This window comes from Solanum dulcamara, chromosome 10 (assembly GCF_947179165.1).
Source record: "Solanum dulcamara chromosome 10, daSolDulc1.2, whole genome shotgun sequence".
Classification (NCBI taxonomy): Eukaryota; Viridiplantae; Streptophyta; class Magnoliopsida; order Solanales; family Solanaceae; genus Solanum; species Solanum dulcamara.
Genome location: NC_077246.1, coordinates 71,803,153 through 71,830,499, shown reverse-complemented (window position 1 = coordinate 71,830,499; position 27,347 = coordinate 71,803,153). Strand labels below are relative to the sequence as shown.

Below are 27,347 nucleotides of genomic sequence, written 5' to 3'. Positions count from 1 at the left end.
CACTCGACTTGGGTGAATAGGAGACTAGACCCTTGTAATTCAATATTTTTTATACCGTCAATTCATAAAATTAAACTAGAAATCTAATATGAAACCCCTCGTAAGTTCATAGTGGTCTGACTACTGAGCGGAAGACTAAACATTGCAGAAGCTTATGAGGTTGACTTCTTCCACCTCCCACAAAACAATAGGTTTCTCCATGAACGTAATTGAATTCTTTTATATCTGGAATCAAGGAATTTGAAGGAGAATTTTCAGTAGTACTGGGATGTTCATAAATAAATTGTCACTGCACATGAAGAGCTTTGAAGGATCGGAGCAGCTTCATCATGTTCTCTATTATTGCTTGTGTGTGTATGAATATGTTTGTTCTAAAATTGTGTGCACAAGTAGTTTATTCAAAATTTTTGAGAAATAATTAAGGTGTAATATATAAATATGACTCTTAATTTGGTTTTAGCTGACAACTATGATCTTTAACTTTATTAATCCACAAGTAGACACTTTAACTATCTTAAACTTGAACAAATAGATACATTCGTTCTACATGGAATTTTTGTGTCCTACGTGTATTATGTCACGTAGGACATGTGTCTATATTTTTTTCAATTTTATACAAGTTTAAGTGTCTACTTGTGCACACCCAAAGTTGGAGAGCATAAATGCTAGTTGAAGCCAAGTTAAATGGTATATTTATCTGTTATGCCAATAATCAAGGATACTGAAAAAAGAGATTTAGCAATAATTTATGGGCAAACAATACAAATTCTACTAATTTAGGGCCTACTTACGTGCCTTCTAGAGTGTTTTTAAAATTACTATTTGAGCCAGATTTTGGTCCTTGGCTGGATATATGTATCTCAGATATATGAAGTCAAAATTAGGTGTAATTTATTTCAGATACATGGTATCCAAGCAGAATCGCATGTGTATGGAGCATATACTCTATGGCTCGCATCTCTCCTCTCTCTCCCTCCCTTTCTCGCTCGCCTCTCCCATCTCTCCCTATGTATTTGTATCCTTTTGCTCTTTCTTCCTCAATAACACATGACGAAAAACAAGAACTCCCAAATTTTCTATTTTTTCAATTCTTCACGAAAATATCTTCAAGAGTAGCATTCCTTCGAGCTCGATACCAAAATTCAATATCTTTTGAGCTCGAATTCAACGTAACACGACTCACTTGAAATTTCTTCAAAGTTTTAAAACTTTAACATTCTTTAACGGTAGAATTTTTCCACAACTCCAAACCACTTGAAGTTCTGAACATAGACTCAAAAAACACTAGGAAACGAAGATTTAGTGTCAAAAACAACAACAACAATAAGAATCAAATCAAATTTTTAAAATTTTGGGACTGATTTCCATTTTCTGGATTTTTTTTAATACGGGTGGTTTTTTTTCAATTTCACAAATGATTTTAGAATTTTACATTTTTTTAAAAAAATTAATGTCTGGCAGAATTGTAATTGACCACGTGTAAAAAATATTTTTGCAAAAAAGGAGTTAAAAAGAATAGCATCAACGAACCAAACTTTTAACTAATGACACAAATAAATCTTTTTTCAAAGTTCGATGGCATATTGGACCTTTTCTGTTCTTAATAATGCAACCCATATAATATAAATAATATACTGTTTTCGTTCTTTCTTTATTTTTTTTGTCAATCAATTCACCTGTCTTCTTTTTGCTTTTGCCTTTATAAAGTTGGGCAATGTATTCTTCAATGTGATGGCATAAAAGGTTGTGGAAATTACAACCATTCACACCTTTATTAGTCCGTTAAAAAAAGTTTAACAACCAATTTATCTTTATTTAAAAGTAAAATTACAATTAAATAATTTATAATTTACTTCTACTAATTTATGACAACATTTTTATTTCTTTTCTTGAAACATACATGTTTTAACCACTCGTATTAATTTCTACAAATAATTTTAAAAAGGGGCGTATTAGTCAAAGAGTTTGGTACAGAGGAGTAATGAAGAGTTTTGTAATGCCTTTAACACTCTTATCATTTATATTAGGGTGGTTTTTTTAGTTCTACAATTGATTTTAGAATTTTGCCTTTTAAAAAAAAAATTAATGATTGATCGAATTATAATTTTGACCACGTGTAAAAAATAATTTTCAAAATCAGATTTAAAAAAAGAATTGCATGAATGAGTCAAATTTTTAACTAATGACACAAATAAATCTTTTCTGAAAATTCAATAACATATTGAGCCTTTCTTTTCTTGGTAATGCAAGTAATTAATTGACCACATGATATAGATATACTTTTTTCCTTTCTTTCTTTCGTTCTTTGTTTGTTTGTCAATCAATTCACCTGTTTTCTTGTTTGCTTTTGCCTTTATAAAGTTGGCCAATGTATTCTTCAATGTGATGGCATAAAAGGTTGCGGAAATTACGACCATTCATCTTCATTATTCCGTTAAAAAAAGTTTAACAACCAATTTATCTTTATCTAAAAGTAAAATTATAATTAAATAATTTATAATTTATTTCTACTAATTTATGATAACCTTTTAATTTCTTTTCTTGAAATATACATGTTTTAACCATTCATATTAATTTCTGCAAATAATTTTAAAAAGGGGCATATTAGTCGAAGAGTTTGTATAGGGGATAACGAAGAGTTTTGTAATGCCTTTAAGACTTTTTCATTATCTTATCATTTATATTATTTAAACCTGTTAAATATAGATACACTCACCAAAATACAAATAAAACAATAAATAATTTGATTCCACGATATAAACATGAGGAGACTAATTTATTTGAGTTTGAAAGTGTGCAATTAATATTATTTCGATGAATGATTTTAGATATTGTTTTTTTGGCATATAATAATAATGTTGTAAACTTAAGAACAAAAGAACAATATAAGATAATGACAAGAAGAAGATAAAAGACAAGAGGAATAATACAAGATAAGTTTTTGTCTTTCAGATGTATTTAATATTATTCTCAATACCTCTATTTGTAGGATTACATTGAGGAATATCAAAGGTTTCATAAACATGACATTAAATCTGGAGAATGAGGATAGTAACCCATAAAAGAGGAAATTAACATATGAGTTATGGTCATCCATTTTCAAAACCCAAATTGAAAAGTATTAAAAGTAGTTTAGGATCTTGTTGAGTTAGGTTGATTTTTTTTTAAAAAAATAAAAAATAATAATGACGTGACCGAATTATAATTGGCCAAGTGTAAAAATGGTGTTGCAAAATTAGAGTTAAAAAATAATGACATGGATGTGTCTTTTCTAAAAACGGCAATGACATAAATGAGTCTTTTCTCAAAGTTCGATTGCATATTTGAACTTTTTTCCCTAAATAAACTATAGTCATACAAATATAAAAAGGCATAATGCATAAAAATACCCTTTAACTTGGCTTCAACTAACATCTATGTCATCCAACTTTGGATGTGTACAAGTAGACACTTAAACTGGTTTAAAATTGAACAAGAAGACGTATACACGTATCCTACGTGGCATAATACATGTAGGAAGCCATGTAGGACACAAAATTGCCATGTAGGATGAATGTGTCTATTTGTTTAAGTTGTCGATAATTAAAGTGTCTACTTGTGTACTAGTAAAGTTAGAGGTTATAGTTACCGGCTAAAACCAAGTTAGTGGTCATATTTATATATTATGCTAATGTAATAACATGTTTAAAACTAAAAGTTTCAAAAGTTTTCAACGCCTTCTCAAATTTCCTGTCGAATTAGACTATGTCATATAAACAACACACATACACATAAATTAAATGAAAAGTGAATTGGTTTAAAGAAACAGTTTCATACTTATTGAATGTTCTTGTAAGGGGTGGAGATAGAGGGGTTCAATTGAACGAATATTATGATTACTAAAACTTTTTATTTACATATTACATATAACATTTTTTCTAGAATATATATGTTCACCACTATTATTAACTATACAGTAAAATCTGAAGAAAAAAAATAGAAGTACAAAACACCAATTTTTTAGAAGAATATTATTTAGTATTTTCCAGATTTTAATAACACAAACATATATACACACGCACAAAAAAGTTTCTAGGGAAAGAGTTACCATAATAATAACGATGAACAAACCATAGATTATAAATATAGGAAAAAGAGATCAAATAGAATACATTTATACCTTTCCAAGGTAAAAGTAAGGTTTAGTACATTGGATTTTATTGTTGTTGATGTCGTGAAGACTTGGGCAAATACCAATTGCTCTGTCATGTCAACAACATAAGTGGTGCTATATAATGGATTAATACATTTGAAACATAAATCAAGCTTCCAAATCCCTTTGAATTAATACATTTGAAACATTCCATTTCCAGTCTCTCCATATGGAGAAACACATTTTCTTATTGATTCTTCTCTTTCTCATTCAATTTTCTATATCACTTGCTTCCTCAAATGGGACTGACCAACAAGCTTTACTAGCTTTCATAAATCTTGTTACAAGTCCCAGTCATTTTTTGGCCAGTAATTGGACCAACAATACTTCTTTTTGCTCTTGGCTCGGTGTCACTTGCAGTTCAAAAAGGCAAAGGGTTGTGGCTCTGACTCTTCCTAATTTGCAACTTCAAGGCACAATTTCTCCGTCTTTAGCCAATTTGTCCTTTCTCAGTGTTCTCAATCTCCACAACAACAGCTTCCATGGTAGTATACCTTATGGCCTTGGCCACTTGCCTCGCTTGCGAGTCATTAATATTCAAAACAATAAGCTGGAAGGAAGTATACCGACAAGTCTATTTCAACACCGGAGAGTTCAAGTAATTTCATTGGCCTTCAATAAACTGGGTGGTGAAATGTGGAAAGGGCCATGGTATGTACCCGAACTCAGGGTCTTTGATCTCACCAACAATAGCCTCACGGGTATAATCCCTCCTTCTGTTGGAAATGCCACAAAGTTGATGAACTTCAGTTTGTATGGGAATAGAGTAAGTGGCAACATTCCAAGGGAGGTCGGTAATCTAAGCCAACTTGCAGACTTATACTTGACTGATAATCAATTAACTGGTTCCATTCCCGCAGCACTGTTTAACATTTCGTCTCTACTTTCCATACATCTGGGAAACAATAGCCTTTCTGGTCCTCTATTGCTAGATAAAGGGAATACTGTGTCAAATCTAGAGGTGTTAAGTATATATATGAACCAAATTTCTGGTTGCATTCCTTCCAACATATGCCAACTCACGGAGCTCAAAACGTTGTGTTTAACGTTCAACAACATATCTGGAGAAATACCCAGAAATGTTGGTTGTCTAGCCAAGCTCGAGGATTTCTGTATTGGACGTAATGCAATAAGTGGGACTATTCCTGCTTCATTGGGCAATATTTCCACTCTGCAACATCTTGATTGTTCTCGGTGTCGCATAGTGGGCCAAGTTCCTCAAGAATTAGGGAAGCTATCAAATTTGAGGCGATTAATCATTGGGCAGAATTATAATCTTATTGGTCAAATTCCAGAGGCTATTTTCAATATATCTTCCTTGGACACCATTGGTTTCGAGTTGAATAACCTCTCGGGGAGAATTCCAGCCACTACAGGTCTTCATCTTCCAAACCTTAAAGAACTTGACTTGGCAGCCAATCAGCTGGAAGGGGAAATTCCACTGTTCATAACAAATGCTTCCAAGCTTGAGATGCTGTCGCTATCAAATAACTTTCTCACAGGTGCTATTCCTACTAATTTTGGAAATCTTCGTGAGCTGCGAGCGCTGCTCCTACATCATAATCAACTTACCAATGAGTTGCGATTCGTCAATTCTTTGGCGGGCTGTAGGGTGTTACGATATCTACAAGTGGGTGCCAATCCATTGAATGGCGTTCTGCCCAATTCTATTGGGAATCTTTCATCTACAATTGTAAACTTGAATATTGCAGATGCACACATCAAGGGCCTCATCCCCACAACTATAGGCAACATAAGCAGTCTAATGAGCCTAGAATTTGAAGGAAACAACTTGGCAGGGAATATTCCTTCTGAGATTGGTAAGCTTAAGCAACTCCAAGGGATGATTCTACAAAACAATAAATTGCAGGGACATATTCCAGATTCGGTATGCCATTTATCCAATTTGGTTCTATTAGTTCTGGCTGGTAATGAGCTTTCTGGATCAATTCCAGAATGCTTAGGAAATCTTAGCATGCTACAATATCTTGTTTTGGGTTCTAATAATTTTTCATCAAAATTTCCGTTGAGCCTTTGGAAGATGAGTGGCCTTCTCTATCTAAACGTGAAACAAAATTCTATAGAGGGAGAAGTTCCATCAGATATTGGAGGACTTAAAGCCATTGTAGAACTATATCTTTCCAGTAACCACTTTTCAGGCATGATACCAACCAGATTCGGGGAACTCCAAAACCTGCAGTCTCTTGACCTATCGAACAATTCATTTTTTGGCCAAATTCCATTATCCTTTGCCAACTTGATAAGCTTGGAATTCTTGAATTTGTCTTTAAATGCATTGTCAGGTACTATTCCTAAGTCATTGGAAAAACTCTCGTACCTGAAAAGCATTAATGTTTCATTTAATGGTTTAGAAGGTGAAATACCCAGTGACGGTGTGTTTGCAAATTCCACTCTGCAATCATTTCTCGGGAACAAAGGTCTATGTGGAGCACACATATTGGAGATTCCTGCTTGTGCTATCACCAATCCTGGACAACAATCAAAGCTAAAGGAGATTGTGCTAAAAATTGTTACTCCAGTGGTTATTTCATTCTTTATGATATTCTTGTTGGTTTCAATTTGGATAATGAAAAGACAGAAGAAAGGAAAGTCCAAAGATGTGGAAAAAGTACCGGAGATCGGGACTTATCAATTTGTTTCTTATCACGAGATTCAACGAGCAACAAATAATTTTGATGAATCAAATTTAATTGGTGTGGGAAGTTCTGGCTCTGTGTACAAAGGCACATTATCTGGTGGAAATGTAGTGGCGATAAAGGTTCTGGATTTGGAAAATGAGCAAGTATGCAGAAGGTTTGATACTGAATGCGAAGTGATGAGAAATGTTAGACACGGAAATCTTGTTCCAGTGATTACTACTTGTTCTAGTGACTATATAAGAGCCTTTGTTCTGCGATATATGCCCAACGGGAGTCTTGAGAATTGGTTGTACAGAGAAGATTGCCACTTGAACCTTCATCAAAGAGTCGCCGTAATGCTTGATGTAGCTATGGCAATTGAATATCTACATCATGGTAATGTTACTCCAATTGTTCATTGCGACCTAAAGCCAGCCAACGTTCTTTTGGATGAAGATATGGTGGCTCGTGTTGGTGATTTTGGAATCTCTAAAATTTTAGCCATAAGCAAGTCCATGGCTTATACTGAGACATTGGGCACTCTTGGATACATTGCACCAGGTATAAAAAATTTACTCTCTTTGATTTTCTCTTATCATAATTAAGTCTCTCCAAATTCTACAAGTAAAAAGAGCAAGTTTTTATTTATGCAAAATTATTGTTGTATTTCAATTAACTTTTCTTCAATCCTTTTTTAAGAATATGGCTCGGAGGGAATAGTGTCCGCTAGTGGTGATGTTTATAGTTACGGCATCATGTTGATGGAGGTTTTGACCAAAAGAAGGCCAACAGATGAAGAGATATGCAATGAAAATCTTGACTTGAGGAAATGGATCACGCAGTCATTTTCAGGGACTATGATGGACGTTGTGGATGCCAATCTTTTTTCCGAGGAAGAACAGATCACTTCCCAAAGTGAAATCTGCATAGCCTCCATGATAGAATTGGGTTTAGACTGCACAAAGGAAATGCCAGAATCAAGAATAACCATGAAAGAAGTAGTCAAGAGGCTTAACAAAATCAAGAACACATTTCTGGAAACATAGAAGTGATCAGCATCTCTTTCGATAGTGTTCTTTTCTGATGCTTTTTGGTTTCTTTAGTAAAGTCGTCGTATAGTACTTACTTGGAGTCATGTATTGTTTGTAATTTCATTTGAGTGGCTTTGAACCTGTTCTACTTTTAGCTATTTGAGTGGTATCACAAAACAGGATTTTAGGTTTTTTGCGTGTATGTTAGTCCATTGATTTTTCGATAATTAGTCTATAGTCCATTGATTCTTCGATAATTAGTCTATTTTACGTGTATGTCAGTCCATTGATTCTTCAATAATTAGTCACTAAACAATCATTTATACTCAAAATTCTCATAAGACTCCAATCAAATCAAATTATGCAAATCATATCATGTAGTCACATTAGACTCCAATCCATTTCATCTTAAAACATCATCATCAACATAACCTCTTCATCAATCATTTTATCTTTGTTAAAGATAAACATCATTCACATCATCATCAAATCTTGCTCCAAAATCCTCAGTTTTACTCTATATTCAATTTCATCAAACTCATTTAAAATATGAATCATCTCACTTTGAAAACATTATTTACATGAAAACCATCAATCTCAACATCAAAACAAATTATGACAAAAATGAACTCTCATCTTGGTTTCATGTGAATGAATACATGAATTCATACTCTTAACAAAACTCAACTCAAGAACATCATTAATACATATAAATTTATATATAAAAGCTCAATAGAATTTAGATAACTCAAGAACTCAACTCATAGAACCTAAAAACTCAACTCAACTCGAATCAATGAAGATGTAGGGTACCTGGATGAAATCAATCCAACGTTGTGAGTAGCCTTACATACCTGGAATGAAGATCATCTCACCAAAAATCAAGACTTGAAACCTAACTCTTCTACTTCCTCTCCAATTCTTGCTCTCAACACTCTTGGATGTTTTTGGAGAGAAAAGTCCTTAGAACTGATATGGAGGCGAAATGGTGACCCCTAATGTATTAGGTTTGATATAGGATAGGTGGGAAAGGTCCATAATGCCCTTTTCTCAAGAAAAATCTGAAAAACACATCCAAAACCTTACAGGCTCTATAGTGGCACGCCGCGCCATCACCCAAACTACTGAGGCTTGTTTCTGGCACTATATTGGCGCCGGGCGCCACTACAGCGCCAGGCCTGAATTTTCTACAGTGATAGTCTGTATTATAATGATCATAACTTTTGACTCCGAATACCAAAAAATAAAATCTTTATGGCATTGGAAAGAAGACTCAAATACCTTTAATTTGATAGGTCATGGGCCATCAATTCATTAAATTCTAGGAAATATGGTCATTTGAAGTTTACCCTTGTACGAAATCATTCGAAAACTTAGTCGATAGAAATTATTTGGATTTGGCTTGGTTTTAGGGATCCTTTATGACCCTAAATCACATATAATATCCTTCAATTACTTAGGAATTGATCCTAACTCATATATGAAATTTGAAGTCGTCGAGTACAATCCTATACGATATAAAGAATGGTCCGAGTCTTGGCGAAAAATGTAACACCCCAGATTTTTTTCGCCAAAACTCAAGCCATTCTTCATGTGCGTGTAGGATCGAACTCGGTGACTCCTAGTTGTATATATGAGTTAGGATCAATTCCTAAGTATTTGAAGTGTATTAGATGTGATTTAGGATCATAAGGTATCCCTAGAACAAAGCCGAGTCCAAAGAATTTGTTTCACCTAAGTTTCCGAATGAGTTCATATAAGGGTAAACTTCCAAAGAATTCGTTTCGCCTAAGTTTCGCCTAAATTAAAAATCTTGGAGTCTTATTTCCAACTCCACCAATATTGCATTTTTCTGAGTTCGAAGTCAAAAGTTATGATTGGTCGAACAGAGAGGTCAGCGACAGGTCCGCGTCGCGGACCTGCAGCGAACTTTGACAATTTTCCAGATTTCATTTTTTTGTTGACCACAAAGGTGCGCGACACGTCCGTATTGCGGACCTGTCGCGGACTTATCCCGATTTCCAGATTTTAAAGGGGCATTTTGGGAAAATTACCTAATACCTATATATACAACTTGGATGCGTTTTGGATGATAATTTTCAGTCTTTTGCCTCTCCAAAGAATCCTAATTCTCACCCCCTTCTCTCTCAAATCATCTCCAACAAGATTTTCCCTCAAGGTTTAAGGATTCAAGCTTTCCATTGAAGACCTAACAACAAGGTTTCTTCAAAATCTACTCTAAGGTATGTAAAGCTAACTTAAAATATGGATTGAGTTCTTCCTTATGCCCATTGATGTGTTGGATAGGAGTTGTGAAGAATTTGAACCTTCTAGGAAGATTTTCCTTAAAATTTACCTAAACCCTAGAATATTTTCATATGCTAGAAATTGATGGATGATTTTAATGACTTGAGTTACTAAATAGTTATATTTCATATTATTGACTACAAATGGATCTTTGCATATAAATTAATATGTATTGATGATATTCTTGAGTTGAGTTTTGTTGAGAGTATGGATTCATGTTTCCTTCACATGAACCCAAGATGAGATATTTTTTGGTCATAATTTGTCTTGAGTTTGAGATGGATGGTTTGGGTATATGTGTTGATTGGAATGAGAAGAATGAATTGGAATAGTTATGAATGTGAATGGCATAAAAAGAATTAAAACGTTGGTAGAGCTAGAATGTCACTTTTGTTTCTATAAATGGATGTAGAATTAAATAAGGATTTTGGAGTTGATTTTTGATGATGATGTTTGATGATGATGTGAATGATGATATTTGATGATGATGCGATGATGATGTTTGATGATGATACTTGACAATGATGTGAATGAAGATGCTATGTTGATGAGGATGTTGTGTGATGAAGTAGTTTGGAGTCTAATGTAATTATGTGATATGTGATTTGCATAATTTGATTGATTGGAGTCTTATGAACATTTTGAAAATAAATGATCTCTTGAGAAGGAGTTTTAAATAAATGATTGTGAACATTTTTGTATAAACTATTTATATGCTATTTTGAGTTTTAAAGAATGATTATTTCCATCTATGATTTTAAAAAAGAATTTAAGCATGAGTTGAGTTTGAGAAGTCTTTTAATTATTTTTGAACATGAGTATTTTCAGTATAAATGAGTTGAGCATTTTTACTTTAAAAATGCCAATTTTTGAAATTTAGTTGAGATTGTATAAATTTTAAAGAGAAGAGTTTAATGATTTGAGATGAGTCGATTTGAAAGAAGGTCCAAGGAGGCCAGATTTGATTGAGTTTTGAAAAGAGTCCAATGAGACTAAATGAGTTGATTTGAAAAGAGTCCAATGAGACTAAATGAGTATTTTGAGTATTTTACTCACTTGATAGATATGAGCATATTGAGTCTTGGGAGGAGTATCGAGTACCGAATTGGGTAAGAGTATAGTCCCTACTCGAACCAATAAACTACGTCGCCAAATGTAGGAGGGGATTGAATCGTTAAAGTCGGATGCTTCCCATGGGATCGAACCGTTAAAGTCGGATGTTTCCTATTTTATTGTCCTGACATGATAGGACTTGATTGGTTATGGATCCATGATTGGTTGATCGTTCATACCCTGACAAAGTATGGACGGACGTGGCAACAACGTCGGATTGTTTTACTATCACTTGCTCATATGGTGATAGTTGTCGATTAGAGAAACTCCCAATTGAATGGATTGTACTTGATATGATTGGTTTGATGGTGATTGTAGATGATTGAGTTGAATTGTAAAACATTGCATAATTTAATTTGCATATTTATGAAGTTGAGTCCTTTGAGTTGATTGTTGAGTTGATGGTATATGATTGGATCGGATTAGACGATATGTGATTGGATTGGATTAGATGAATTGTGATTGGATTGAATATAATGGTATGCGACTAGATTGGATTTGATTATTGAGTTGAATGTTGAGTTGATTGTATATAATCGGATTGGGTTAGATGAATTGTGATTAGATTGGATTGGATCGGATTGTACATGATTGAAGGGGATCGAATTGTAAATGATTTGATTGAACTGTATTATACATAATTGGATTGGATTGTATGGTATATGATTGGTCTCTGTCTAAACTGTATTCTTACTTTAGACTTATGACGCCTTATTTGAGTCTCTCTTATCTTTCTGATTTGAGATATGTGGACTGATGTTATTCTTCCTTGAGGTATGTTCCATTCTGCCATATTACATACTCGTACATTCCATGTACTGACGTCTATTTGGACATGTATCATTTCATGATGCAGAGATAGGTTTAAGAGATCGTCAATAGGAGCATCATTGGGGATCTATTCGCACTCAGCGTATTGGTGAGTCCTCCCCTACATTCGGAGGACATCGCTTATATATATTCTTGCGTCGAGTTAGCCCTTTTCATTTTGATTTGAGGTAGCCATGAATATGTCATTGGCACCAATTAGATAGTAGTGATAGAGGCTTCATTGACTAGATAGTGATGGGTCGATTGAGTATTTCTTTCCTTGAATTATTCTTGTCAAACTATTTTTAATGATAAATATTGGAGTTGATTTGTTGGCTCGTGGCCTTTATTCCTTGAGTTAGATTGATGATTTGAGTTGCCCGCCGAATATTCTCTTTATTTTAAGTCTTTCGCTGATTGAATGGATGAACGGATGTATGATCAGGCTATGTGGTTCGCTTGGGAGCCAGAAATGGTTTCTGAGTGCCGGTTACGTCTAGGGTACCCTCCCGGGGCGTGACAAAAAAAATTCGGGGTGTTACATATATGTTGCAATTGCTCCACCACAACGTACAAATATGGTTCCCCAAAGAGGGTTGGGGTAAATGTTGGGTATGAATATCATTTTATCATAAAATATTTGGAACCTGTGACTGGAGATTTATTTATTGCAAGATTTTTTGATTGTCACTTTGATGAATCACTATACTCAATATTAGAGGGTAAAAATAAGCAGCTTAAAAAGAAAATAGATTGGAATCAATTATCACTATCTCATTTAAATCCTCGTACAAATAAATGTGAACTGAAAGTTCAAAAGATAATCTATTTGCAAAATATTGTAAATCAACGCTAGATGCATTCACTGACCTATAAAAAATTACTAAATCTCATATCCAGCTGCTAATGTTTCAATTCGAGTTAATGTCCCAGTAGGACAATTAATTAATGTAAATGAATCTAAACCGCGCTTAAAATATGGTAGACCTTTCTATGTTCATTAATAAAGTATCTTCTTTCAGCACTTACTCAGTGTTTATAATAACCAGTTGGTTGGGATCAAATGTCCTAGTTGTAGTATGGAAGTGGTAATATATCATCTCTTTATTGGTTAGTTGGTGCACTTGAAAATTTACATTATTGTCTATAAATGTTGCTCACTTGTACGGGAGCGATCCATAATTATTATTATTTTTTGAATGTTCTGCTCTCAGATATTGCAATATTAATATATGATCAATGCAAGTTGTGATGTGGTCATGGGCAGATCTGGCTAATGTGGTATGTGTTCACGTGAATCCACATAAGCTAGATATGCGCATGTGGATTACAAAATGGGGAATCGAATTCTCACCAAAAGAGTGATGAAGATTTAATTAAGTAGAAAATCAGTCAACCGAGCCACTAATAATCTCTCACCTTTTATTACTTTTCTTTTTCCCATAGTAGAAAAAATATATTTCTTTGAGATTTAAAAAAGTAGTACTTTGAATTGACAGTAGAAACTTGAGGATTCTGCTAGAAAGATTGAACAAGAACAAGAAGAATTCAATAACGTTTGTTCAAATTCTATACTGTATTGAAAAATTCACAAAATATTTATAAATATGAATCCAACTATTATTATATATTAATTTAAAGTCATTGTAAAAAATTATAAACTTAAAATTATGAATCCGAATGTGGTTGGTAAAAGTTCAAGCAACATTCTTGTTTTTTTCAAACTTGTCTTAGACTGCATGACGTCCCGTTGACTTAGATTTGGACCATATATAATGCAACCTTTTTATATTATATTTTTTTAATAATTTAAGTTGACTGACTCTTCTCTATCAATTTCCATACCCCTTAGTTTACGCAACTCCTCATTGTGATGACATTTCAATAATGTGTAATACCCCACAAAATTGTGAAAATCACAACCATTTAACTTTATTAATACGTTTGTAAAAAAAATATTTCATTTTTTGTAATGGGGAAATAAATAAATTAAATTATAGTCAGACAAATATAATACAAATGTAATGACATGTTTAAATATCTTTCTTATAAATCTATTTGCTTATCATTATTTGAGTTTCTTATTTTTTTATTTTTTTTATTTTTTAATGTAAAAATATGAGAAATAGAAAGAAGGAAGTGTGAATGGAAAAAAAGAAAAAAGTAAGAAAAAAATTTAAAAATAATATTCTTTTTGCATCTAGCTATATTGTAATTAATTTTTGCATTTGTAAAAAAAAATTGTATAAGAAAATGAGTGGAAAAGTAAATTGAGGGGCATATCAGGCCTTTTTCCCTTGTATATACGCATGATTTCAGATTTGTTGTTGTGTTCATTGTAACAATATTTTATAGACTATTCAATGACTGACGACGTGATCAAAGAAAAATTCAGAATTTACCTTTAAGATTTCTAATCAGCATTGACTACATTATATTTTTAAAATTATAGGTTCATGTTCACTATTTATTACAATTAGTAAAATTTCACACATAAATTTTATACTCACCCAATAATAAAAGGTCAACAACATGCTTTTTCCTAAACTTATCTTAGACGGTGGAGGCTTCCATTGACTTGGTCCTGGACCATATAATATATATCCACACATTTTTATATTTATTTCTTAATAATGGACGTAATTGACTGACCATATAATGTAAATATATTTTTTTCTTTCTTTCTTAATAATGCAAGTTGACTGACTATTCTTAAATCAATTTTCTTGCCCCTAAACTTACACAAACACCAGTGACTCTCACCTGTATTTTCTTGTTTTTGTCTTTATAAAGTTGGCCAATGTGAGATTCTATTGCAATAAAAGATTGTGGAAATCATCAATTTCTTCTCAAATTAATTAGTCAAACAAAAATTGATATTGTTTATAAGTATAAGTGTAGACGAAATTCTTACCTTTAAACAAAAATAACTTAACTTTAAATATTTCATTTTGCTTATAATAAGTACCTTTTAATAGATTTTTTTTTTTTTTTTTAATGAAATTTTCCTTATTATATATAAAATAAAAGTACAAGTACAAGGAGGGGGACATGAAAACCTTACCTCCAAACTTAAGATGAATGATAACTTATGAGAGGACTCCTCTCGATACAATGTGACTAAGGAAAACGAAAATGAGGGAGACTCTCCCCTTCCATGTAAATATGAGAAAGAAACCTACACTAGTCCTATTCAACTAAGCTACATTCAAATAGCTAAACAGAAGAAGAACAAGTATACGAAACTTCTCATTCGCATGGATCGAGATCGTTCATGTCATCTTTGTCCTTCTTAATCTTTTCATACCGAGTTTGTCCATGAGTCGTGTGATCATCATGCAAAGGTAGTGCATGGTGCTGCTGATTTGGATATGTAGACAGTATACCTCATTGATGAAACTTAAGTCGGCTAACTTTTTCAGGGTCTCTCGACTAACGTTTCCAAGTATCCGTTCGAGCTGCAACTTCTTGGGTTTTGCAGATGCTGGTTCAAGAAATCCAAGATCAGCTGTAACTCCAATACAAGGCTCAAGGTAGCAGGACACCTGTACCAAGAGACACACAACAGTGAACAAAAATAGAAAACTAGTTTCCTTTTTGATGGCTGTTGTGTGTGGCTCCAAGTATTGGATGTTGTGTTGCTGGTCTGGATTCTTGTTATTGTTGTTGTAGGGTTCATGGAATCTGCATAAGCTGGATGAAGGTGTTTTTGTTGGTGTTGCAGCTTGTTGGTGTTACCTGCAGCTTCTTGTACCTAGTTGCATCTTCAGTTTGGTACCTTTTAATAGTTTATTGCTTGCTAAAAGAGAATTCTCAATTCCCATTTATTTAATAAACAGGGAGCTGAAAGAGAATTTTTCAATTACTAAAGATGCAAGTGATGGGGTAAAAGTTTATCGGTATTAGACAGTGTTGGAATTATATATCCCACAAGTTATACTTTAGTGATGGGGTAAAAGTTTATCGGGATTGCTGGCAGGATTATCAATTACTAAAGATGCAAGAGCAAGTAAATCTTCTTGAATGGTTTTCTACAAAATCAAGGACACGTTTCTGGAAACATAGAAGTTAATATTGCTCTGTCATGTCAACAACATAAGTGGTGCTATATAATGGATTAATACATTTGAAACATAAATCCCTTTGAAGCAATCTGTTTCCAAGTGCATTTATAGTAACAGAATGAAGAAGAACATTGTCTTATTGATTCTTCTATTTGTAATTCAATTTTCTATATCACTTGCTTCCTCAAATGAGACTGACCAACAAGCTTTACTAGCTTTCCAAAATCTTGTTACAAGTCCCAGTCATTTTTTGGCCATTAATTGGACCAACAATACTTCTTTTTGCTCTTGGTTCGGTGTCACTTGCAGTTCAAAAAGGCAAAGGGTTGTGGCCTTGGCTCTTCCTAATTTGCAACTGCAAGGCACAATTTCCCCATCTTTGGCCAATTTGTCCTTTCTCAGTGTTCTCAATCTCGACAACAATCAGCTCCAAGGAAGTATACCAGCAAGTTTATTTCAACACCGCAGAGTTCAAGTAATTTCATTGGCTTTCAATAAACTCGATGGTGAAATGTGGAAAGGGCCATGGTATGTACCCGAACTCAGGGTATTTGATCTCACCAACAATAGCCTCACGGGTATAATCCCTCCTTTTATTGGAAATGCCACAAAAATGATGAACTTCAGTTTGTCTGGGAATAGAGTCAGTGGCAACATTCCAAAGGAGGTCGGTAATCTATGCCAACTTGCAGACTTGTACTTGACTGATAATCAATTAATTTGTTCCATTCCCGCAATACTGTTTAATATCTCATCATTGCTTGTCATAAGTCTATACAACAATAGCCTTTCTGGCCGGCTCTTGCTTGATGAAGGGAATATTGTGTCAAATCTGAAGGTTTTAAGTATAAGTTACAACTCTGGTTGCATTCCTTCCAACATATGCCAACTCACAGAGCTCAAAATTTTGTCCATATCTTTCAACAACATAACTGAAGACATACCCAGAAATATTGGTTGTTTATCCAAGCTCGAGAGGTTCTATATGGTTGTTTATCCAAGCTCGAGAGGTTCTATATTGGGCGTACTGCAATAAGTGGGACTATTCCTGCTTCATTGGGAAATATTTCCACTCTGAAAATTCTTTATTGTGGAAACAATCACATAGTGGGGCAATTCCTCTGGAATTAGGGAAGCTATCAAATTTGAGGGAATTAACCTTTGACCAAAATTATAATCTTATTGGTCAAAATCCAGAGGCTATTTTCAACATATCTTCTTTGGAAATTATTGATTTCAGTTTCAATAATCTCTCTGGTAGAATTCCAACCACTACAAGTCTTCATCTTCCGAACCTTAAAGTACTTTACCTGGGAACCAATAAGCTGGAAGGGGAAATTCCACTGTTCATAACAAATGCTTCCAAGCTTGAGATACTGGAGCTAGATGGGAACTTTCTCACAGGCGCTATTCCTACTAATTTGGGGAATCTTCGTGAGCTGCAATCACTGTTCCTATATACTAATCAACTTACCAATGAACCAAGAGAGCGTGAGTTGCGATTCTTCAATTCTTTGGCAAACTGTAGGATGTTGCAATATCTACAAGTGGGTACCAATCCGTTGACTGGTGTTCTGCTCAATCCTATTGGGAATCTTTCATCTACAATTGAAAACTTTTATATAGCAGATGCACACATCAACGGCCTCATCCTCACAAGTATAGGCAACATAAGCTGTCTAGTGGGCCTATACTTTCAAGGAAACAACTTGGCAGGGAGTATTCCTTCTGAGATTGGTAAGCTTAAGCAACTCCAAGGGATGTATCTATAAAACAATAAATTGCAGGGACATATTCCAGAGTCGTATGCCATTTATCCAATTTGGTTAAATTAATTCTGCATGGTAATGAGCTCTCTGGTTCAATTCCAGCATGCTTAGGAAATCTTAGCATGCTACAATATCTTGTTTTGGGTTCTAATAATTTTTCATCAAAATTTCCGTTGAGCCTTTGGAAGATGAGTGGCCTTCTCTATCTAAGCGTGTCACAAAATTCTATAGAGGGAGAAGTTCCATCAGATATTGGAGGACTGAAAGCCATTGTAGAACTATATGTTTACAGTAACCACTTTTCAGGCATGATACCGACCAGATTCGGGGAACTCCAAAACCTGCAGTCTCTTGACCTATCGAACAATTCATTTTTTGGCCAAATTCCTTTATCCTTTGCCAACTTGATAAGCTTGGAATTCTTGAATTTGTCTTTAAATGCATTGTCAGGTACTATTCCTAAGTCATTGGAAAAACTCTCGTACCTGAAAAGCATTAATGCTTCATTTAATGGTTTAGAAGGTGAAATACCCAGTGACGGTGTGTTTGCAAATTCCACTCTGCAATCATTTCTCGGGAACAAAGGTCTATGTGGAGCACACATATTGGAGATTCCTGGTTGTGCTATCACCAATCCTGGACAACAATCAAAGCTAAAGGAGATTGTGCTAAAAATTGTTACTCCAGTGGTTATTTCATTCTTTATGATATTCTTGTTGGTTTCAATTTGGATAATGAAAAGACAGAAGAAAGGAAAGTCCAAAGATGTGGAAAAAGTACCGGAGATCGGGACTTATCAATTTGTTTCTTATCACGAGATTCAACGAGCAACAAATAATTTTGATGAATCAAATTTAATTGGTGTGGGAAGTTCTGGCTCTGTGTACAAAGGCACATTATCTGGTGGAAATGTAGTGGCGATAAAGGTTTTGGATTTGGAAAATGAGCAATTATGCAGAAGGTTTGATACTGAATGCGAAGTGATGAGAAATGTTAGACACGGAATTCTTGTTCCAGTGATTACTACTTGTTCTAGTGACTATATAAGAGCCTTTGTTCTGCGATAAATTTTCACGCCCCGGGAGGGTACCCTAGACGTGGCCGGCACTTGAAGACCATTGCTGGTCTTCAAGCGAACCACTTGATCTAATCACACATCCATTCACTCAATCAATCAGCGGAAGGCTTAAAATAAAGAAATAATTAGGTGGACAATCCTAATCGACAATTTAACTCAAGAAAGAAAGGTCATGGACCAACAAATCAATCTCCAATCTATGTCGTTAAATAGTTTGACAAGAACAATTCAAGAAATTTAAAATACTCAATCGACCCATCACTATATAGTCTATGAAGCCTCTATCACTACTATCTAATTGGCGCCAATGACAGGTTCATGGTTACCTCAAATCAGAATGAAAAGACTAACTCTACCCAAGAATAACTTAAGTGGTATCCTCCGAATGTAGGGGAGGACTCACCAATAAGCTGAGTGTGAACAAATCCTCAACGGTGCGCCTTTTGATGATCTCTTAAACCTGTCTCTGCATCATAAAATGATGCAAGTCCAAATGGATGTCAGTCATGGAATGTACGAGTATATAATATGGCAGAATGAAACAATACCGATTCAAATATCTCAACTCAAAAAGATAAGAGATACTCAATCAAGGTGTCATAAGTCTAAAGTTAGAACACAGTTTACACAGACACCAATCATATAACATCCAATTCAATCACATACAATCCGATCCAATCCAATCATATACAATCCGATCCAATCCAACCATATACAATCCGATCCAATCCAATTGTATACGATCCGATCCAATCCAATCATATACAATCTACTCCAATCCAATCATATACAAGCCGATCTGATCCAATCCAATCATATACAATCCAATCACATACAATCCGATCCAATCATGTACAATCCAATTCAATCCAATCATTTACAATTCGATCACATACCATCCAATCCAATTCAATCATATTCAATCCAATCCAATCTTGTACAATCCAATTCAATCCTATCCAATCACAAACAATCTGATCTAAACATGTACAATCCAATCACATACAATCTTATCCAATCATGTACAATCCAATCACATATCATCCAATTTAATCCAATCATGTACAATCAACTCAATAATAAAGTCAAAGGACTCAATTCAATAGATATGCAAATTAGAATATAGCAATGTGTTACAATTCAACTCAATCATCTACAATCACAATTAAACCAATCATATCAAGCACAATCCACTCAATTGAGAGTTTCTCTAACCGACAACCATCACCTATGAGCTAGTGATAGTACAACAAGCCGACGTTGTTGCCACGCCCGTTCATACTTTGCCAGGGTATGAACGAATCAACCAATCATAGATCCATCAATCAATCAAGTCCTATTATTTCAGGACAATAAAATGGAAAACATCCGACTTTAATGGTCCAATCCCTTCCTACGTTGGCTACGTAGTTCATGGGATTCGAGTATGGACTATACTCTTACCCAATTCAGTGTTCAATACTCCTCCCAAGACTCAATATGCTCATATCTATCAAGTGAGTAAAATACTCAAAATACTCAGTTAGTCTCTTAGGACTTAGTTTCAAATCAACTCATTTAGTCTCATTGGACTCTTTTCAAAATTCAATCAATCTGGTCTCATTGGACCTTCATTCACAATCAACTCATCTCAATCATCAAACTCTTTTTTTTTGAATTTGATGCCATCTCAACACAATGAATGCAGAAAATATTAGATGCATTTAAAACATAATTTCAACTCCTCAACTCAAACTCAAAATAGGCATTTTTTATGTAAAAATACTCAACTCGTTTATACTCAAAATACTCATGTTCAAAAATAATTAAAAGACTTCTCAAACTCAACTCATACTTAAACTCTTTTTAAATCAAAGATGAAAATAATCATTCTTTAAACTCAAAATAGTGTATAAATAGTTTATTTAAAAAATGTTCACAAATCATTTATTTAAAACTCATTCTCAAAACAATCATTTATACTCATATGACTCAAATCAAATCAAATTATGCAAATCACATATCATTTAGTCACATTAAACTCCAATCCATTTCATATCAAACATCATCATCAAACATCTTGCAACAAAAATCCTTATTTAATTCTATGTTCAATTTATAGAGACAAAAGGACATTCTAGCTCTACCAAGGTTTCGTTCCTTTTTATGTTATTCACATTCATAACTATTCCAATTCATTTTTTTCATTCCAATTAATATATATACACACAAAAACCATCAATCTCAACCTCAAGACAATTATGACAAAAAGAAGTCTCATCTTGGATTCATGTGAATGAATACATGAATCCATACTCCCAACAAAACTCAAGAACAAGATTAATGCATATTAATTTATATATAAAAATTCATTGTAGTCAATATGTAACTACGGTTTGTAAAATAAATATGAAAGACAATTATTCAAGAATTTAAGTCATAAAAATCATCAATCAATTACTAGTATATAAAAATATTCTAGAGTTTAGGAAAATTTCAAGAAAACCTTCATAGAAGGTTCAAGCCTTTCACAATCTTCATCCAACACATCTATGGGGCATATGGAAGAACTCAGTCCATATTTTAGGTTAGCCTTATATACCTAGAAATCGGAGGAAATCAAGACTTGAAGGAATGGCTTGACACCTAGCTCTTCTTCTTCTTCTCTCAAATCTTGCTCTCACCATTCTTGGGTGTTTTGGAGAGAAAACTCTTAGAAATTGACGTGGGGGCGGAAATGGTGATAGTAGGTAATGTTTTAGATATAGGATGGGTGGGAAAGGTCCATAATGTCCTTTTCTCCAAAAAAATCTACAAAATGCATCCAAAAACCTGCAAGTGCAGTAGTAACGTGTTGCGCCAAGGGCCAAACAACTGAGGCTAGTTTCTGGCGCTATAGTGGTGTCGGGCTCCACTGGAGCGCCATGCCTGAATTTTCTGCAGTAACAGTCTATCGTAAAATGGTAATAGATTTTGAATCCGAACTCCAACAAATTCAATCTTAGTGGAGTTGGAAAGAAGACTCAATTACCTTTAATTTGATAGGTCACGGGACACCCAATTCATTATATGCTAGGAAATATGGTCATTCAAAGTTGACCCTTATATGAACTCATCCGAAAACTTAGTCGATAGAAATTATTTGGACTCGGCATGGTGTTAGAGATCTCTTATGATCATAAAACACATATATAACACTTCAAATATTTAGGAATTGATCCTAACTCATATATAGAATTACAAGTCATCGAGTGCTATCCTACATGCACAACAAGAATGGTTTGAGTCTTGGCGAAAAAACAAATCCGGGGTGTTACATATATGCCCAACGGGAGTCTTCAGAATTGGTTGTACAGAGAATATTGACACTTGAACCTTCATCAAAGAGTCGCTGTAATGCTTGATGCAGCTATGGAAATTGAATATCTACATCATGGTAATGTTACTCCAATTGTTCATTGTGACCTAAAGCCAACCAACGTTCTTTTAGATGAAGATATGGTGGCTCGTGTTGGTGATTTTGGAATCTCTAAAATATTAACCATAAGCAAGTCCATGGCTTATACTGAGACATTGGGCACTCTTGGATACATTGCACCAGGTATAAAAAATCTACTCTCTTTGATTTTCTCTTATCATAATTAAGTCTCTCCAAATTCTACAAGTAAAAAGAGCAAGTTTTTATTGATGCAAAATTATTGTTGTATTTCGATTGAGTAACTTTTCTTCAATCATTTTTTAAGAATATGGCTCGGAGGGAATAGTATCCACTAGTGGTGATGTTTATAGTTGTGGCATCATGTTGATGGAGGTTTTGACCAATAGAAGGCCAACAGATGAAGAGATATGCAATGAAAATCTTGACTTGAGGAAATGGATCACACAATCATTTTTAGGGACTATTATGGACTATTATCGGGGACATGACATTAGATAGAAGAGTGTGGAGGACCCACATTAGGGTAGAAGGCTAGTACATAGTCTCGTTATTCTTCCATATTCGTAGGCGCATTAGCGCATGGCAATTTCTTGTGCTCTGATTTCTGTTATTATCTATTACTTTCTATAATTCTATACTTCGATTACTCTATTTTATTTCTGACTCTTTTGTTATTTGTTTTCCCATAGCGCTTTGAATTTCTTAACCTTATTTGACCTCTTATTATGCTTTTATGCTTTTATTGAGCCGAGGGTCTTTCGGAAACACCAGTCCTACCTTGGTAGGAGTAAGGTCTGCGTACACTCTACCCTTCCCAAACTCTACGTTGTGGGACTTCCCAAAGTGAAATCTGCATAGCCTCCATGATAGAATTGGGTTTAGACTGCACAAAGGAAATGCTAGAATCAAGAATAACCATGAAAGAAGTAGTCAAGAGGCTTAACAAAATCAAGAACACATTTCTGGAAACATAGAAGTGATCAGCATCTCTTTCGATAGTGTTCTTTTCTGATGCTTTTAGGTTTCTTTAGTAAAGTCGTCGTATAGTACTTACTTGGAGTCATGTATTGTTTGTAATTTCATTTGAGTGGTTTTGTACCTGTTCTACTTTTAGCTATTTGTAATTATGTTTTGAATGCTAGCTATAAAGAAACCAGAATGAAATTAATAAAGGTGTTTAGCTGCACTATTTTACTTTTTATTCATTAGCTTCTTCATTTGTATTCAATAAACTTGTTTTGAACTCTGTGATAGTGTGGAAAAAAATAAACAATTAGTGAATTGAGAAATTACTGTATTCTTGGACTTTAGATGCAGAACAGGAAATGAGCTTATAAGAAAGGACATGGTACAGAGGAACATCACTTGGACTCGGTATCACGAAATAGGATTTTAGGTATTTTACGTGTATGTTAGTCCATTGATTCTTCGATAATTAGTCTATTGACTCCATTGGCCCCAAAACTTGGCCAGGCCGGACCCAAATGCTCGTTTCATTTTCATTAATGGTGTCTTCTTTTTCAATATTTTGGTATCACGAGATTGGAATTCAAGATTTTAAGTGTTTTGGTGTGTGTTATACCACTGATTTATGATAATTAGTGGACCAACTCCTTTGGCCCTCCAACTTGGCCAGCCCGAGCTTTACAAGCCAAATGATCAATACTCATTGCATTTTTATTAATGGTGTCTCATTTTTCAACATTTCAGTTTCATGAAATTGAAATTCAAAATTTTAAGCATTTTTTGTGTGTTAATCAACACATTTTTCCGAAAATTTGTTGACCAATTTCGTTGGCTTCGAAACTTGGCTAGGCTACGCCTCACAAACCTGTTGACCGATACTCATTGCATGATCATCAGTGGCGTCTTATATCTACCTTTGCAATGTTTGATGTCGTGAAGACTTGGGCAAATACCAATTGCTCTGTCATGTCAACAACATAAGTGGTGCTATATAATGGATTAATACATTTGAAACATAAATCAAGTTTCCAAATCCCTTTGAAGCAATCTGTTTCCAAGTGCATAATAACAGCATGAAGAACATTGTCTTATTGATTTTTCTCTTTCTCATTCAATTTTCTATATCACTTGCTTCCTCAAATAAGACTGACCAACAAGCTTTACTAGCTTTCCAAAATCTTGTTACAAGTCCCAGTCATTTTTTGGCCAGTAATTGGACCAACAATACTTCTTTTTGCTCTTGGTTCGGCGTCACTTGCAGTTTAAAAAGGCAAAGGGTTGTGGCCTTGACTCTTCCTAATTTGCAACTTCAAGGCACAATTTCCCCGTCTTTGGCCAATTTGTCCTTTCTCAGTGTTCTCAATCTCAAGAACAACAGCTTCCACGGTAGTATACCTTATGGCCTTGGCCACTTGCCTCGCTTGCGAGTCATTGATATTCAAAACAATCAGCTGGAAGGAAGTATACCGACAAGTCTATTTCAATACCAGAGAGTTCAAGTAATTTCATTGGACTTCAATAAACTTGGTGGTGAAATGTGGAGAGGGCCATGGTATGTACCCGAACTTAAGTCTTAAATCTCCGGAACAATAGCCTCACGGGTATAATCCCTCCTTCTATTGGAAATGCCACAAAAATGATGAACTTCAGTTTGTTTGGGAATAGAGTAAGTGGCAACATTCCAAAGGAGGTCATTAATCTGAGCCAACTTGCAGACTTGTACTTGATTGATAATCAATTAACAGGTTCCATTCCCGCAGAACCGTTTAATATCTCATCATTGCGTGTCGTAAGTCTGTACAACAATAGCCTTTCTGGCCGTCTCTTGCTTGATGAAGGGAATATTGTGTCAAATCTGAAGGTTTTAAGTATAAGTTACAACCAAATTTCTGGTAGCATTCCTTCCAACATATGCCAACTCACAGAGCTCAAAGGTTTGACCATATCTTTCAACAACATAACTAGAGACATACCCAGAAATATTGGTTGTTTATCCAAGCTTGAGATATTCTATATTGGGCGTAGCAATAAATGGGACTATTCCTGCTTCATTGGGAAATATTTCCACTCTAAATATTCTTGTTTGTAGAAACAATCGCATAGTGGGGCAAATTCCTCCAGAATTAGGGAAGCTATCAAATTTGCTTATTGGTCAAATTCCAGAGGCTATTTTCAACATATCTTCTATGGAAGTAATCAGTTTCAGTTTCAATAACCTCTCAGGGAGAATTCCAACCACTATAGGTCTTCATCTTCGAACCTTAAAGGACTTTAATTGCAACACAATCAGCTTGAAGGGGAAATTCCAGAGACTATTTTCAATAGATCTTCTTTGGTAGTCATTGCTCTCAATTTCAACAACCTCTCGGGGAGAATTCCAACCACTGCAGGTCTTCATCTTCCGAACCTTAAAGTGCTTGACTTGGGAGTCAATCAGCTGGTAGCAGAAACTCCATTGTTCATAACAAATGCTTCCAAGCTTGAGATACTGGATCTAAGTGATAATTTCCTCACAGGAACTATTCCTACTAATTTAGGAAATCTTCGTGATCTGCGAGATATCTTCCTACATACTAATCAACTTATCAATGAACCAAGAGAGTATGAGTTGCGATTCTTCAATTCTTTGGTGGACTGTAGGATGTTGCGATATCTAGAAGTGGGTTTGAATCCGTTGAATGGTGTTCTGCCCAATTCTATTGGGAATCTTTCATCTACTATTGAAGTATTTGAAATGTCACATGCACACATCAATGGCCTCATCCCCACAAGTATAGGCAACATAAGCGGTCTGCTAGCTCTAGACTTTCAACGAAATAACTTTATGGGAAGTATTCCTTCTGATGTTGGTGAGCTTAAACAACTCCAAGGGCTGTATCTAAAAAACAATAAATTGCAGGGACATATTCCAGAGGCGGTATGCCATTTATCTTATTTGGTTATGTTAAATCTGGAAGATAATGAGCTCTCTGGATTAATTCCAGAGTGCTTAGGAAATCTTAGCATGCTACAACAGCTTTATTTGGGTTCTAATAAATTTTCATCAAAATTTCCGTTGAGCCTTCGGAAAATGAGTAGTCTTCTCTTTCTAAATGTGTCATGGAATTGTATAGAGGGAGAAGTTCCATCAGATACTGGAGAACTGATTGTAGGACGATATCTTTACAGTAACCACTTTTCAGGCATGATACCAAGCACATTTGGGGAACTCCAAAACCTGCAGTCTCTTGACCTATCGAACAATTCGTGTTTTGGCCAAATTCTATTATCCTTTGCCAACTTATTAAATTGGAATTCTTGAATTTGTCTTCAAATGCATTGTCAGGTACTATTCCTAAGTCTTTGGAAAAGCTCGTATACCTTAAAAGCATTAATGTTTCATTTAATGATTTAGAAGGTGAAATACCGAGTGGCGGTGTGTTTGCAAATTCCACTCAGCAATCATTTCTTGGGAACAAAGGTCTATGTGGAGTGCACATATTGGATATTCCTGCTTGTGCTATCACTAATCCTGGAAAACAATCAAAGCCGAAGGAGACTGTTTCTTATCGCGAGATTCAACGAGCAACAAATAATTTTGATGAATCAAATTTAATTGGTGAGGGACACTCTGGCTCTGTGTACAAAGGCACATTATCTGGTGGAACACAGTAGCCATTAAGGTTCTGGATTTGGAAAATGAGCAAATGTGGAAGAAGTTTGATACCGAATGCGAAGTGATGAGAAATGTTAGGCATAGAAATCTTGTTCCAGTGATTACTACATATTCTAGTGATTATATAAGAGCTTTTGTTCTGCAATTTATGCCCAATGGAAGTCTTGAGAATTCGCTGTACAAAGAAGATCGCCACTTGAACCTTCATAAAAGAGTCACTGTAATGCTTGATGCAGCTATGGCAATTGAATATCTACATCATTGCCATGTTACTCCAATAGTTCATTGCGACCTAAAGCCAGCCA

General features: G+C 34.7%; 4 protein-coding genes and 1 pseudogene across 4 annotated transcripts; all 5 read left to right on the top strand.

Moving 5' to 3' along the window:
* Positions 1 to 4,451: 4,451 nt before the first annotated feature.
* On the top strand, positions 4,452 to 8,064 carry LOC129904967 (receptor kinase-like protein Xa21). The gene is made up of 2 exons (XM_055980373.1): positions 4,452 to 7,392; positions 7,531 to 8,064. The coding sequence occupies exons 1-2, from the start codon at positions 4,827 to 4,829 to the stop codon at positions 7,875 to 7,877; spliced, it is 2,913 nt and encodes a 970-aa protein (XP_055836348.1). The 5' UTR covers positions 4,452 to 4,826; the 3' UTR covers positions 7,878 to 8,064.
* Positions 8,065 to 15,485: 7,421 nt separating this feature from the next.
* LOC129869954 (LRR receptor-like serine/threonine-protein kinase RGI3) lies at positions 15,486 to 17,928 on the top strand. The gene is made up of 5 exons (XM_055944508.1): positions 15,486 to 15,625; positions 15,765 to 15,866; positions 15,932 to 15,991; positions 16,466 to 16,994; positions 17,095 to 17,928. Exons 1-5 carry the CDS (start codon positions 15,486 to 15,488, stop codon positions 17,926 to 17,928), a joined length of 1,665 nt encoding a protein of 554 aa, XP_055800483.1.
* Positions 17,929 to 18,041: 113 nt separating this feature from the next.
* On the top strand, positions 18,042 to 18,992 carry LOC129869953 (receptor kinase-like protein Xa21). The gene has a single exon (XM_055944507.1). It carries the CDS (start codon positions 18,048 to 18,050, stop codon positions 18,990 to 18,992), a length of 945 nt encoding a protein of 314 aa, XP_055800482.1. The 5' UTR covers positions 18,042 to 18,047.
* A 3,386-nt stretch (positions 18,993 to 22,378) lies between these two features.
* LOC129869952 (LRR receptor-like serine/threonine-protein kinase FLS2) lies at positions 22,379 to 26,380 on the top strand. Its single transcript, XM_055944506.1, has 7 exons — positions 22,379 to 22,583; positions 23,744 to 23,795; positions 24,649 to 24,939; positions 24,981 to 25,321; positions 25,413 to 25,579; positions 25,678 to 26,304; positions 26,372 to 26,380. Exons 1-7 carry the CDS (start codon positions 22,379 to 22,381, stop codon positions 26,378 to 26,380), a joined length of 1,692 nt encoding a protein of 563 aa, XP_055800481.1.
* A 77-nt stretch (positions 26,381 to 26,457) lies between these two features.
* LOC129869951 (receptor kinase-like protein Xa21) lies at positions 26,458 to 27,291 on the top strand (annotated as a pseudogene).
* The last annotated feature ends 56 nt before the right edge of the window (positions 27,292 to 27,347 follow it).